The sequence below is a fragment of the Enhydra lutris genome, unplaced genomic scaffold, assembly GCF_002288905.1.
Source record: "Enhydra lutris kenyoni isolate GAN:26980312 unplaced genomic scaffold, ASM228890v2 scaffoldscaffold45, whole genome shotgun sequence".
Taxonomy (NCBI): domain Eukaryota; kingdom Metazoa; phylum Chordata; class Mammalia; order Carnivora; family Mustelidae; genus Enhydra; species Enhydra lutris.
This window is the reverse complement of record NW_019154129.1, coordinates 6,986,692-6,999,083: the sequence shown is the minus strand read 5'-3', so window position 1 is coordinate 6,999,083 and position 12,392 is coordinate 6,986,692. Positions and strand designations below refer to the sequence as shown.

At 52.2% G+C, this 12,392-nt stretch overlaps 1 protein-coding gene across 5 annotated transcripts in view; it reads left to right on the top strand.

Annotated features, from left to right (window-relative positions):
* The window catches only part of LOC111155983 (C-type lectin domain containing 16A), a 207,482-nt gene that overhangs the window by 99,705 nt on the left and 95,385 nt on the right, over positions 1-12,392 (top strand). For all 5 annotated transcript variants that reach the window (XM_022516482.1, XM_022516484.1, XM_022516481.1 and 2 more), the window contains one exon: positions 7,321-7,441. In XM_022516482.1, the coding sequence (XP_022372190.1) occupies positions 7,321-7,441 (121 nt within the window). The remainder of the gene's footprint in view (positions 1-7,320; positions 7,442-12,392) is intronic.

Below are 12,392 nucleotides of genomic sequence, written 5' to 3'. Positions count from 1 at the left end.
ACGGTATTTTATCTCTGGCATAAGATCAGTTTCTTTCTTAGAAAGCACCATCACCTCTTCCTAGAAAATCATTCCCTGGAGACATGAATGGATGCATTAGATGAGTTCCTTGCCCTCTGCTGCTCAGCTAATCCCCATCTGACCAGAGCGGCCGAGGTGTTAATTTGGGGATTTTGAGAAGCAGGAGGGACCTGCTGGATTGGCCTCCAACAGGAGGATTCCGTGGTCTTCCTCCACCTGGGTGGTGATTTTGCCTCGGAGGCCTGGGTGGGAGGGGTCTGCAGAGGAAAGCCGACCTGTGTGTTTTAGTCACTGAACATTCCCTGCTGTCTGACCAAAGCCACAGACCTCATGGCAGGACCCACCCCGTCTGAGCCAGTGGCACCCTCCTTCCTCAGGCTCCCAGGCAGCCCTGCAGGCCCTGTGGCCGGGCCCACGAGCGTGTTTGTGGGTAGCACTGTTTGCACTGGGCATCACGGCGTCAGCCAGCACCCTAGGACCGGTTCTGACAAACGCAGGTTATGTTGGCAACTTGTTCACAGGCGGGTGTGCTCACCCTTTGGTTGGCCTCGGAGGTGTTCCCTGGCGAGGCTAGCACAAAGGTTCTGTTCCCCGAGGCCCACCTTGTCCCCTGAGCCAGAGGTCCGGGAGGCTGTGGATGGTGAGAGCTGCTGTTCTGGGTTGCACTCTGCGTTCTTTTATGGTCCCTGGGGCCCCAGTTGCTCAACACTTAGATGAGCTCATGTTTGATATCACGTGTGTCATTCATACCAGTTCTTTGTCTGACCCTCCTCATGGAATTCTACCACCGTCCTAGGAAGTTGGCATCATAGGAACCCATCTTGCAGAGGAAGAAACTGAGGCATGATGAGATCAAGTGATTTGCTCACGGTCCCCCAGCTAATAAGTAGCAGAGCCCGGACTCCGTGCAGGCAGCATGGCCTCCAGAGCCCACGCTCTTAGCCGCTCTGACCTGCTTCTTCCCACTGCTCCCTTCATTGTATTTATTAGCCCTACTTGGTGCTGGACACCAGGGACATAACATACACTGCCTCAGTCCTCAAGGAGTCCGTGTGCAGGGCAAGGGAGGGAGGGGAGTGTTGCCAGTCTGTGTGGCTGAGGCTGTTGCTAAAGGAACATGAGGTCAAGCCCCTCATCCTTCCTGGGGAGGGAGGCAGAACGGGCAGCAGAGGGATCAGTTGGGCAGCAGGGGAGGCAAAGGCCCAGACGGATGTGGCTCATTCCGGCACCCCTAGGGAGGGGACATGGCTGGAGCCCAGAGTGAGGGAGGCTTTTTGAGAAGTGATGAGGCTGGAGGGGGCCCATCTCCGGGGCCTTAGAGCCCATGGAGGACCTTGGTCTTGTTAGCTGATCCCGACATCAGGCCCTGCTGGCTTGGGGTAGACAGTCCTGATCCACAGGAGAGGATGAGAGAAATTCAAGGCTAAGGCATATGGCAGAGGGAGGGTCGCTTGGGCTCCGGGACTCCTTTTCCCATCTCAAAGCAGCACGTACCTGCCTTGTCAGAGTCACTGTGGAGACTCAGTGAAAGGCAGGGCACAGAAAGCCAGTAGTAGTTCTCGAGGGTAGGGGTTCCCTTCGTCCCTTTGCCCCTGAAATCTCACTTGGTTGTAAGTTCCCAGGGCTGTGCCGCCCACCTCTCTACCTGAAACACAGACCGAGAGCCCTTGGGAATGCCTGGACTTCCCTGGGGTCTCTTGTTCAGCCTTTGTTTGTCCAACAAGTTTATACAATCAACCCTCAAGTCTCAGGGTCCCTGGGTTTAGAGCCGGGGAGAAGGTGGCAGGATTTATAAAATGGCCCTGACCATCTCAAAGTGAAGCCATCTACCTGAGAGAAGCTTCCCTTTACTTCTGAAGGAAGATTTCGGCCACTCACCTCGGTCCAGTTCCTGTTCCGAGGCAGCTGTCTAGAATCATCCAGAAGCTTAGCTCCTGTGTCCCTTTCAGACACAAAACACAGCAGTGTGCTTTGAATTTGAGCTGAAGGAAGTGTATGGTTTAGCAAGCAATTGAGGGCTTATGTGGTTTGTTTCAAGTTCTTTGCTTTCCTCCAAAGAACATTCCATTTCATCTTTTTGGATTCACAGGTTTTCTTCTTTTTCTTTTTTTTCCCCCCACCAAGCAGACTTTTTTAACTTTCAGGAGGCTGACACTTTTCAGAAATCCCACCTTTTATTTCCTTTAAGGGCTTATTAAAGATGTTCAAACACCCCTTACCAATGCATCATTCCTAACTTGTAAAATAGTCCCCCATTCAATCACCAGAGAGCCCCTGGATGCCTACTGGATGCCAGATGCGGGGCCTGAGGGTGCAGAAATGAACAGGGCCGAGGGGTCAGTGAGTGCAGAGTCCCTGAAATGCAGAAGAATGTAGCAAGTTCAAGGAGCAGGGTGACAAGTGAGTGGAGGGGACAGGAGAGGAGGATGGTCAGGCCTTGCAGGCCACAGGGAGGCAACTGACACCAAAAGTCATGACGTCCCTCTTGCATTTTGCAATTTATTCTCTTCCTTCTTTCATTTGATGTATTTGTTGAGTGGCTTTCTAGGAGCCAGGCACTGTGAAGAAGGCAAGAATAGACCTTGTGAACAAATAATTGTGAACAAATTGTGAACAAATAATATAAAATAAAATAAGGCCACTGAGTCATGCCAGCTGCTAAGGGGAGTTCACATTGAAACGAGGGTCATGGGAACTGCTGGGATCTGATGAGAACATGGAAGCAGAAATGGGGATGTGGCTCGACCTATCCCAGGGGCAGCTGAGAGAGGCAGTTAAGAAAGAGCCCAGGCTGGTGGGACCAGCCAAGGTTCAGTGCCAGCTCTAGCTGTGCGCCTTTGAGCAAGTTGCTTACCTTCCCTGAGCCTCAGGTCCTCATGTGTCTGGTCTCTTAGCTCCTGCCCAAAGTAGACAAGAAAGAGGGTTGTAAGGTGCCCGGCAGGCAGGAGGAGCTCAGGAAACGTTGGTTAAACAGGGGTAGAGTGGTCTAGTGTCCCAGGAGGGAAAGAAAGAGAGTTTTTAGCCATCTGCTGAAGTTCCAGGGTAGAGAAGAGTTAGCGAGAGGAATTTCTGGTGAATCTCAAAATCTGAATGTAAGCCACCGGCCATCTTTCTGTGGTAATCTTGGAAGCCATTATGAAATAGAGACACGTGAAGCTTTATCTGTCCCTGACTTCTGTTCCTTGTTCCCATGTAAAACCACCAACAGTTTTGTGTTGATCGCTCTTGCCGGCGAGGAAATAGGATCTTTTTCTTTATTCTTTGGCTGTGTGTTTCACATTAAAGAACATCTTGTAGGGTTTCGAAAGTAGAAGGAAAGAATTTCCCGTGATTTCATCACCCTAAACAAACAAGGCCTCCTCGCTTTTCGGGTCTCCTCCCTGTCTTTGTTCAATCACGCCTTCTCATGGTGGCAGGAAGAGTGTGTCGTGGTCTTCCTTCCAGCCTTTCCTTTCCTCTCTCCCTTGTACAGCGAGAAGCTTTCCGTGCTGGGACGCAGTTTTAATTCAAGTCACATTTCTTACTGTAAGAAAGTTTATCTGGCGACTTCTGCCGTGACTTGCTCAGGCATTTTCCTGCTGCTAGACATTCTGGTGCTCTCATTATTCATTATTTTCAACTAAACTGTCGTGAGCAGGCTTCACGAATACAGGGTTTCTTTCTTTTGGCTTAATTCTTTCGGAAAAGTTCCCAGAAGTAGAATTTCTGGTTCAGGGGCACGAACATTTTCTGTATGACGCTCTCCATATTGCCAAAGGGGTTTTCACAGCGGGCTGGGCCCAGGTGACCGTGCTTCGGCACCCACTTAGGAGTGACTGGTTTCTCATGGCCACTTTCGTGGCCTGGTGGGCTCCTCACCCAGGTGACAGCCGCCTGAACTCTGTGGCTTGCAAATGGGACAAGGGAAGCAGAGAGAGGGCTGGACCTGAGTGCTCAGTCCAGGGCTGCCCCCGGGTTCTGTGGGCGCACCTCCGGGGAGGCCCTGAGATCAGGGCCGGTGGGTACCCCATTCCCAGAACTCAAGCCCGGGCACAGGGAATTCACGTGATTTACTCGCATGGTCTGTCTGACCCTGAGGCCATCCCCCCCCCACCTAGGGGGCTCCTTCCCCACCATGCAGCTGCAGGACTTGCTCCCAGGTACCTTGAAGCACAGGGGATGAGCCTTTTGATTATAGCCGAGCACGCTCAGCTGTCACCCCTTTCCAAAACTAATGTGCGCATCCAGAGTCCATCTTCCTGGCATTGTGGGGAAGCATCAGAAAGAGCAATAATTCCTTCTTCCATTTTAATACTTTTTAAAGTGCATGTTTATTTGGCAGAGTAAAGAGCAGCGCTCAATAAAAGCCTGGGTCCCAAGCCTTAAATCTTTTGAAGGCAAAGGCATATGGCTGGAAGAACAGACTATGGAGTCCAGTTATTAGCTGAGTCACCGTGGGCAGGCTGCCTTACATCCCCAGGTTTTGGTTTCCAGTCTGTAAAATGGGAACCACAGAGGGTCATTAAAACGCTTTAGGGAGATGACCCGGTCCAGCCCTGCCAATCCCTGGCAGGCCTTGGGTAGGCAGGGATGGGGTGCTTATGGTTTAGGGGGCTGTGCGATGGATTTGAGGACCCTCATCCTGGTGTTTTATCTCTCTTTTGTGAATTCTCAAAGTTGTGGGGCTGGTCAGTGTCTTCCATATTATTCAGATTTTTATTGTTGTATTATTATTATTATTATTATTATTATTTTGTATTTCTACAAATATCTTCCATGTGTTGCTTCCAGAACAAAAGCTATGTTTTACCAAAAAGGTCTAAATTAGGAGCCAAATTCCGAACTCCTTTTCTTTTTCTTTTTTTTTTTTTTAAGATTTTTAAAATTTATTCAACAGAGAGTAGGCAGAGAGGGGTGGGGAAGCAGGCTCCCTGCTGAGCAGAGAGCCCAATGTGGGGCTCAATCCCAGGACCCTGAGACCATGACCTGAGCCGAAGGCAGAGGCTTAACCCACTGAGCCACCCAGGCACCCCCGAACTCCTTTCCTAGTGGAGGTTTCTGGTTCTCAGAGTGATGGTCTGCAGAAAGCCACACGTGTTTCTCTTTTCTCACCCCCCAGCAAGGGTCCTGCTTGATTTCCTTGCCTTCAGAACCTTTGAGAGGAATGGATTTTTGACGCTGAAATGAAGCATTCCCTCTGCTTGGACCTGACCGATGGGCCTTTCTCCTCGCATCCGAGGCCATGACTTCTTCCATGAGAGCTCAGGTGGCCAAATAGTTCAAGCGGCCCCCCGCATCTCGGGCTTTTCATTAGTCAGGCTGGTGCAGGCATGGGGGTGTCCTTGTGTGTTTTGTTAAGGGGCACGTGCATCAGATACCGCTGCTTCCAAGCCCAGCTGCGGCAGCCCCAGCCACATGGACTTGGATGGCTCTGCCCCTCCCGGCTCTGTTTCTTACCACGGAGCAGTTCCCTCTTGCAGTAAGGTGCTCCCAGTGCCTGGCACACTCTGGGCGCATAATAAACAGAAGCTGTTTTGATTTTTAAAAAATGAAATGGGGCACTTCTTTTTCTTTTCACTGTTGCAGACGTCTTGGGAAGGCTGTGAAAACTAAAGACAATTAGATCAGTGCTAATCCCCCCACCCCTCCACCCCCCACATCATTATACTACAAAGGCTTATCTTTCCCTAGTGCTTCTGGTGGACTGAGAGGAACACGTGGCCTCAGGATACACCCAGGAGGTAGAATCGTGTTCTTCCAGTTTTCTCCATTAGGAGAGGGAGGCATTGGCTCAGGTCTCCTGCCAGTTCCAGGCCAAGACTGGATTTGGGTCTAAATGTCCAGGTGGGCATCCTTGTTGCCTGGGTCAGAAGGAGCCTGTGCAATCCCTGTCCCCCCGCTTTGTTTTGGGAGGCACCTTGTCCTAGGAAGGGCAGCCTCCCCTCTCCGTGTGCCAGGCCTGTAGCCTCGGGACTATAAACACGAAGACCAGAAGTGGGCTGGAACTCATCGTTGTGTGGCTCACCAGTGGCGACAGTGGTTTGTCCCCATGCCCTCCCCCATGCCCAGCTAGCGGGTGGCTGGAGGAAAGGATGGTTGCCCACATGCCGGGGGCTCCCCACTTCCCCCCGGGCATTCTCTCAGAGTCTCCTAGCAGCCCTGCAGGGCAGGGACTGCCGCCCCCATTTCACAGATGCGGAAATCGAAGCTCACGGAGGTCAGGGGCCTTGCCCAGCAAGTCCAACACAGAGCTCACGTGGCCGACTCCTGGGCTGCTTCCCTCAGGCGCATGCCAAGGCTAGGCCCATCAGCCATGTGGCAGGGCAAGTGGCATGGAGGTGGCCTCTCCAATGGGCTGTATCTCCGCTTCCCGGCCTGTCGTCGGTGGGCAACTCAGCCCCAGTCTAGGACCCAGGGGTGGGATGCTCTCAGGGCATGCTGGGTCCGGGGTAAAAGCTGCTTTCTACACCAACTTCTTTGGGTCTGGGCCTGGGAATTCTGCTTTTTTCCTGCTCTCTGGGAATGCCTAATGGCCATACTGGATGCCAGCCAGGCATCTCTTCCACGGGCCGGGAATCCCCGTGCTGACGGAGCTGACTCTGCCTCCAGAAAGCTGGCTGGGCAGTCTGAGGGGCACTTGGAGCACTGAAGTCACAGCACGCCGGCCAGGCGCCAGGGCTGCTATCCCATCCACAGCCTACCCGCTGTGGCAAGGCCCAAGGGCTAAGACTGTGCTGCAAACGCGCTCACTCAGGGAGGGGCAGGGGTAGGATTTTCGTGGAGTCTGGCTGGCTCTGAATCGTACGACCATCTTACCCTCTTCGGCCTTCCCTGCCCCAGCATTCACTAGGCGGGACATCGGAACACTAGTACTTGTGATTTGGATTTCCATATTCTGTGCCACTTTACTTGGAAGAAAGAGGCCTGGTTCTAGTCCCCCCAGACATGTGGCCTGGGGCAGTTCACTGTGCCTCCTGGGGTCCCAGTGCATTGTCCGCAAAATGGGGCTGCCTGCTAAGCAGGGACGTCGTGAAGGTCACATGGCACTAGGGGAGAGCTCCTGGCAGGAGGACAGGTGCTCAGCTGAAGTCAAGTGGCCCAAACCTGTGCAGAACTAAAAATTGCCTGTACCCTTCAATTATTTGTTTATTTGTTTATTTACCTTGCTGCGAAAACACCAGGGCCATGATACTGGGACAAGTGGACTTTGTTTGGTTTTGTTTGTTTAAATCAAGAGTCCCTGTGTGATTTTTGCACATGGAGCGCTTCCCCTGAATAACTACAGTTTCGTTCTCCTCTGCTCCTGAACTGTCCACGCAGGCCATTCGGGTGTTCTTCATGCTCCGCTCCCTGTCGCTGCAGCTGCGAGGGGAGCCCGAGACCCAGTTGCCCCTGACACGGGAGGAGGACCTGATCAAAACGGATGATGTGCTGGATCTGAGTGAGTCCCGCGCGGGGGATGGAGGCGGGGGTCAGGGAGGGGTGCGCTCGCTGCTGCACTGGCTCCGGTGTCACGGGGAAGGTCGGGGTGTAACCTGCATTTGCTTCCACTGTTGGTCTGTCACCAAAAGCTAACAGAGTGTGCACATCCTGCCAGACTCAAAGAAAGGGCCCTTGTTGCTGGGTCCCTGGCAGTCCATCTGCGGGCCAGATGGAGCTGTGCGGGGTGAGGGGGAGTCGTCCCTGCCCTCCACGTAACCGGATCGTGATTGGTTTGTGTAGTAAGGGGTCTCTGTCGGATTCCAGTGATGCAAGGCCTCTGCTGTGGAAAAGGGGAAAACTTGCAGAAGTGCAAATCACCAGCCTGGAGGTGAGGCGGAGATGGGGAGGCTGGAGAAGTGTGTGCTCAGCCTGCAGCTGTGGGCTCCGTCCCTAACCACACAGTGCGCCATGCTCTCCGCAGCAGTGTGAGCATGAGGCTGTGATTAAAAGTGCCAGTGGGCCTAAAGCCCGGTCGAGCCCCTGTAATCCGCCTCACACGCATACCACTCTTGCTTTCCTCCATTTGCTGTAGGGCAGGTGCACATGGATGGTCAAGGTGGTTTTCTCTTTCTTAGAGGCATTGTGATATGGTAGGATTCTTTGGTTATAAGGGACAGAAATCCCAACTTGGGTGAGCTTAGAGAAAAAGAAAGGGGAACTGGCTGGTGTCAATGAAAAGTCCAAGAGTATGTCTGCCTTCAGGCATTGCTGGATCTAGGTGCTCAAGCAGCATCATCAGGAAGCTGCCGCCCTGTCTCATTTCGGTTTCCCTTTGTTCTGGCTTCATCTTTGGGAGGGCTCTCACCAGGTGGCAACAAGGTGGCCATCTGAGTTCCAAATCCTGCTGAATCAACTAAGCAGACCTGACAGAAACAGAGCTTCCTTTTCCTGTAACTTCTGTGGAAGTCTGCAGCAGGGCTCTCTGGCCTGGCATGGGTCGGTGGGCCATCCCTGAACCAGTCGTCAGAGGAATGTGATTCATCACTGGGCAAGGCCAGGGTCATGTGGCGAACCCCAAGCTGGGAAGTGGGGCCCATTTCTTGAGAAGTGGGGCCCTCTTCATGTGAGAGGGAGGAGGAAGGTTGCCCTCAAAGGAAACGCCCAAAGAGATGGAAGCTGAGCAGGCAGAAGCGGTGGATGGCCACTCTTTGTGGTGTATGGTAAGGACCAGGTCCCCACGGCTTTAACTCAGCTTTAGTGAAATACAGTTTACATCCAACAAAATTCACCAAGTTTTAGTGTACCTTGGATGAGTTTGGACAAAAGTGTTCAGTTGTGTGACCAGCAATCATGATATAGACCACTGAGGGTTGGCATGTGACCCCCATGCCCCCTGCTGTGTATTCACAACGAATGAACGAAACCCCTACAACTTCCATTTCCTCACCTGGAAAATGGTGATGAACTTCCTTATATGATGGGCTTGTTTTGAGACTTGAGCGGAATATAATATGAAATATTATATGACAGAGCATAGTGTCTAGCATCTGACTGTGCTCAAGAAACCGTAGGCTGTGTTACCTGCCAATTAAACGTGATGCATAGAAAGAAGAGAGCACTCTCCCCAAACAGAAGAGTCCCTGTAATTATTATGGGTTTTACCCTCTTGTCTAACTTTTTTTTTTTCTTTTTTAAGAATTATTTATTTAGTTGAGAGACATGGGCAGAGACGTGGGCAGAGGGAGAGAAAGAGAGTCTCAAGCAGACACCATGCTGAGCTCAGAGCCCGACTCGGGGCTTGATCTCATGACCCTGAGATCATGACCTGAGCCAAAACCAAGAGTTGGACGCTTAACCAACTGAGCCTCCCAGGAGCCCCTAACTTCTTCTTGCCCTCTCCTTATTCTCTTTTCTTCTTTTCTCTCGGAAGAACAAAGAAGCTGTGTCCCCCACTTTGTGCTATCTGTGCTTATCTCCTTTGGTCCTTTCCTCCTTGAGAAATTGCCATAAGGATTTCTCTAAGGGTTTAAATTGATTGAGTTGGCTGCGGAGAACCATAAACCAGTCTTTCTCTGATTTGAGTCAAGGGAGGAGGGAAACAGCTTTCTTTCAAAGGGACCTCTCCATCAGGGTAGCAAGAATATTTGTATCCATGAAATGGAATTAAATTTTATGCTGGGAATTCACATTCCTTCCTTCTCTGCACCACCCCCCCAGGAATAGCCTGCTGAAATAAAGGTTAAAAGTATTTCACTTATCAATTTTAATTGATTAGATTTCTAGTTGAGATCACTTAAATGAGCCTTTTTGGGTAGTTGGCCATTAAGAAAGTAATGGCTGTCTGTCTTTACCCAGCCTGGTCACAAATTATGTCTTTGCTTAAGAGAGTACCATCCAGAAAGTACTAGGAATTAAGGATTTTATGAGCACATGGTACTAGAATAAGATAGCATGTGTTGTCATTGGATTTTGTGTTCTTTTTCCTTTGTATCTCTCCCAGTGATTGTTCTTAAATGCGGGAGCGTCTGACCTTCCAGTGAGGAAAAATCGGTATGCCTCGCATGTCACAAAATATCCTCTAAGTATATAAAATAACCAGCAACATCGTAATATAGGCAAAGGCATTCATATTTGCCGAATGATTAGAAGCTGGGCATGCTTCTCGTGAGCGCCGTGATTTGAAGAAAGCTGACTCAGGGAGAAATGCTGGGAGCTGGTCAGCTTTATGGCAGGTGATGTGATCTGGGTGGACAGGCTCAAAGGCACGCCAGCTCTGCACCGCCAGAAGAGGTGACCTGAAGTGTGTTTACTGAGCTTGTCGCCCTCTGATAAGAAACCACGGCGTAAGAGTACACAGAAGCCACGTCACGTGTCTGCTCACCAGCCGCGGGCCTCTGGGCAGGTGTGCCTAGTGTGCTCGGACAGGGTGGCCCCGGACCAGGAGCGTGCTGGAGGCCATGGTCCCCCACCCCTAAAGGAGGGAGAGCTGACTGCTCGAGCCTGTTTTGTTTTCGCTGGAGAGGAGCGTGGTGTGGGGCCCATGTCAGGGCCTGGCAGTCGTGAGGGAAAGAGGATGGGGAGAGAAGGCTAGCTTGACGGGATAAAATAGATGAGACTTTTAGAGAGAATGGCACCGTGAATCTCCACGTACTCCGGCTTCAGCTTCAAGGGTTATTAGTCTTGCTCTACGTCTCTTTCCATCTGCTCCGCCATCTCTCTTTTCAGAGTACCTCCCCACCTCGGCCCTCCTCGAGTGTAGGAAAGCCAGTGGAAGACATCTTGTCACTGCATCTATAAATACTTCTCTCACAGAGAAGGACCTGGGGGTGCTCTTTGTCACTGAATGGGTCCCTGCCGTTTTGGATCGTGCACTTCCTCGGCCCCACTGAGGCTCTAGGTGGAGCTGGAGCAGGAGGGAGAGCTGGCCAGCCGCACTGACATCCACCTTGGCTGCCCCTCGTGTAGTTGGAGGTCATCGGCCTTGTGACCCAGCTTGGGGACTTCATGTTCCTGAGGCTCAGTGGCCTGCCCTTTAAAATGGTTCTCAAAGGCGGGCAGAGAGAGCCACTGAAAATCAGACGAGATCACGTTGGTGATCGCTTGGCGCGTAGCAGGTGCTCGGGGGTGAGAGCCGGCCGTTGCCCCCATGCGGCTACCAGATCAGTGTGTCCAACCTGAACTGCTGGGCTCCGGGGGTGGGCGTTTTCTGCTCCTAACAATGTTTGGGAGCATTTCCTGACAGCATGGGGCTGTTTGGGCCCAGATGAAGGAAGGTGCCCCCCATCCAGGTAGGGCGCTCCTGTGTGTCCCCTCATGGGCCTACTGGCCAGCAGTCCCCAGGCGTGCCCTGAGGACAAGGCTGTGAGAAGAACCCAGGTTCCTGCCAGCACTGGCGTCAAAGCCTTCTGGAAGGAGTCTTGCCTGTTTCTGGAAAATATGGCCAATCACAGCCGGGAGAAATTCCCCCATTATCTAAATATCCTAAGTAGATACCGGGCATGCTCAGGAAACTTCTGAATCCCTTCCCAGCCTCTTCACGTGCGCACCCAGCAGGTGCGTGTTGTCCCCATACCACGTGCTTCCCACACCTCATCTTGTATTTGGATTTTCTAAATCCACTCGTGAGAACCATTCCGTAAAACCTGTGGCTCATTCAGCTATGTGTTGAGCACCTGCTGTATGCCAGACACAGTGCTGGGAGCTGGGAGGTGATACGGAACCAGCGGCAGACTTGGTTTCCGCTCCGTGGTGCTTCCGCTTTGCGGGGGGTGGGGATGGGAGGACGGCCAGCAGGTATTTACGGGTTGTTTGAGATGGTCCGTGGAGGTGACAGACAGGGTCTGTGCTAGAGAATAACTGGGAGGGAAGATCTCCCACCCTGGTTAGAGAAGGCTTCTCTGGTTAGCTGCCATGTAGGGAGGGACCAGAAGATTCTGAGGAAATGCAAAACTAAGGCCCGCCAGTTAGAGGGGATGGCAGAGGTGAGGCTGGGAGGTGGGAGAGAGCATGACCTGAGAGCTGGGTGGGGCCAGCGGGTGAGGAGTCAGGGGGAGAGGGGCTGAGATGAACCAGATCTCAGGTCCAGGGAAGTGGGAAGCCATCTGAGGGTTCCCAGAGACATGGGTCCTGAAAGTGTACTGGAATGGCCAGGTCCCACAGTCCCAGCAGGGGCCCGTGAGCCATCTTGAGGGTCTAGGGAGCCAGACTTGTGCCTGATGTGAAATCCCAGCTTTGCCCTTGTAACTTGCCAACCTGTGGCCTTCGATAGGTACCTTAATGTCTTGGTGTCTCAGTTTCCTCATCTGTATAATGGAAGTAAATGAGTTAATATATGTGAAGTGCCTGGAAGAGTGCCTGGTATGGTGGCTAGGAGGCCATTTAGGAGGCACAGCAGGGTTCCGGGGGCCAGGAACAGTGGGGAAAGGGGGATGGGAGCACAGTCTGGGGATGGTATTTTCTGGCGATGCTGG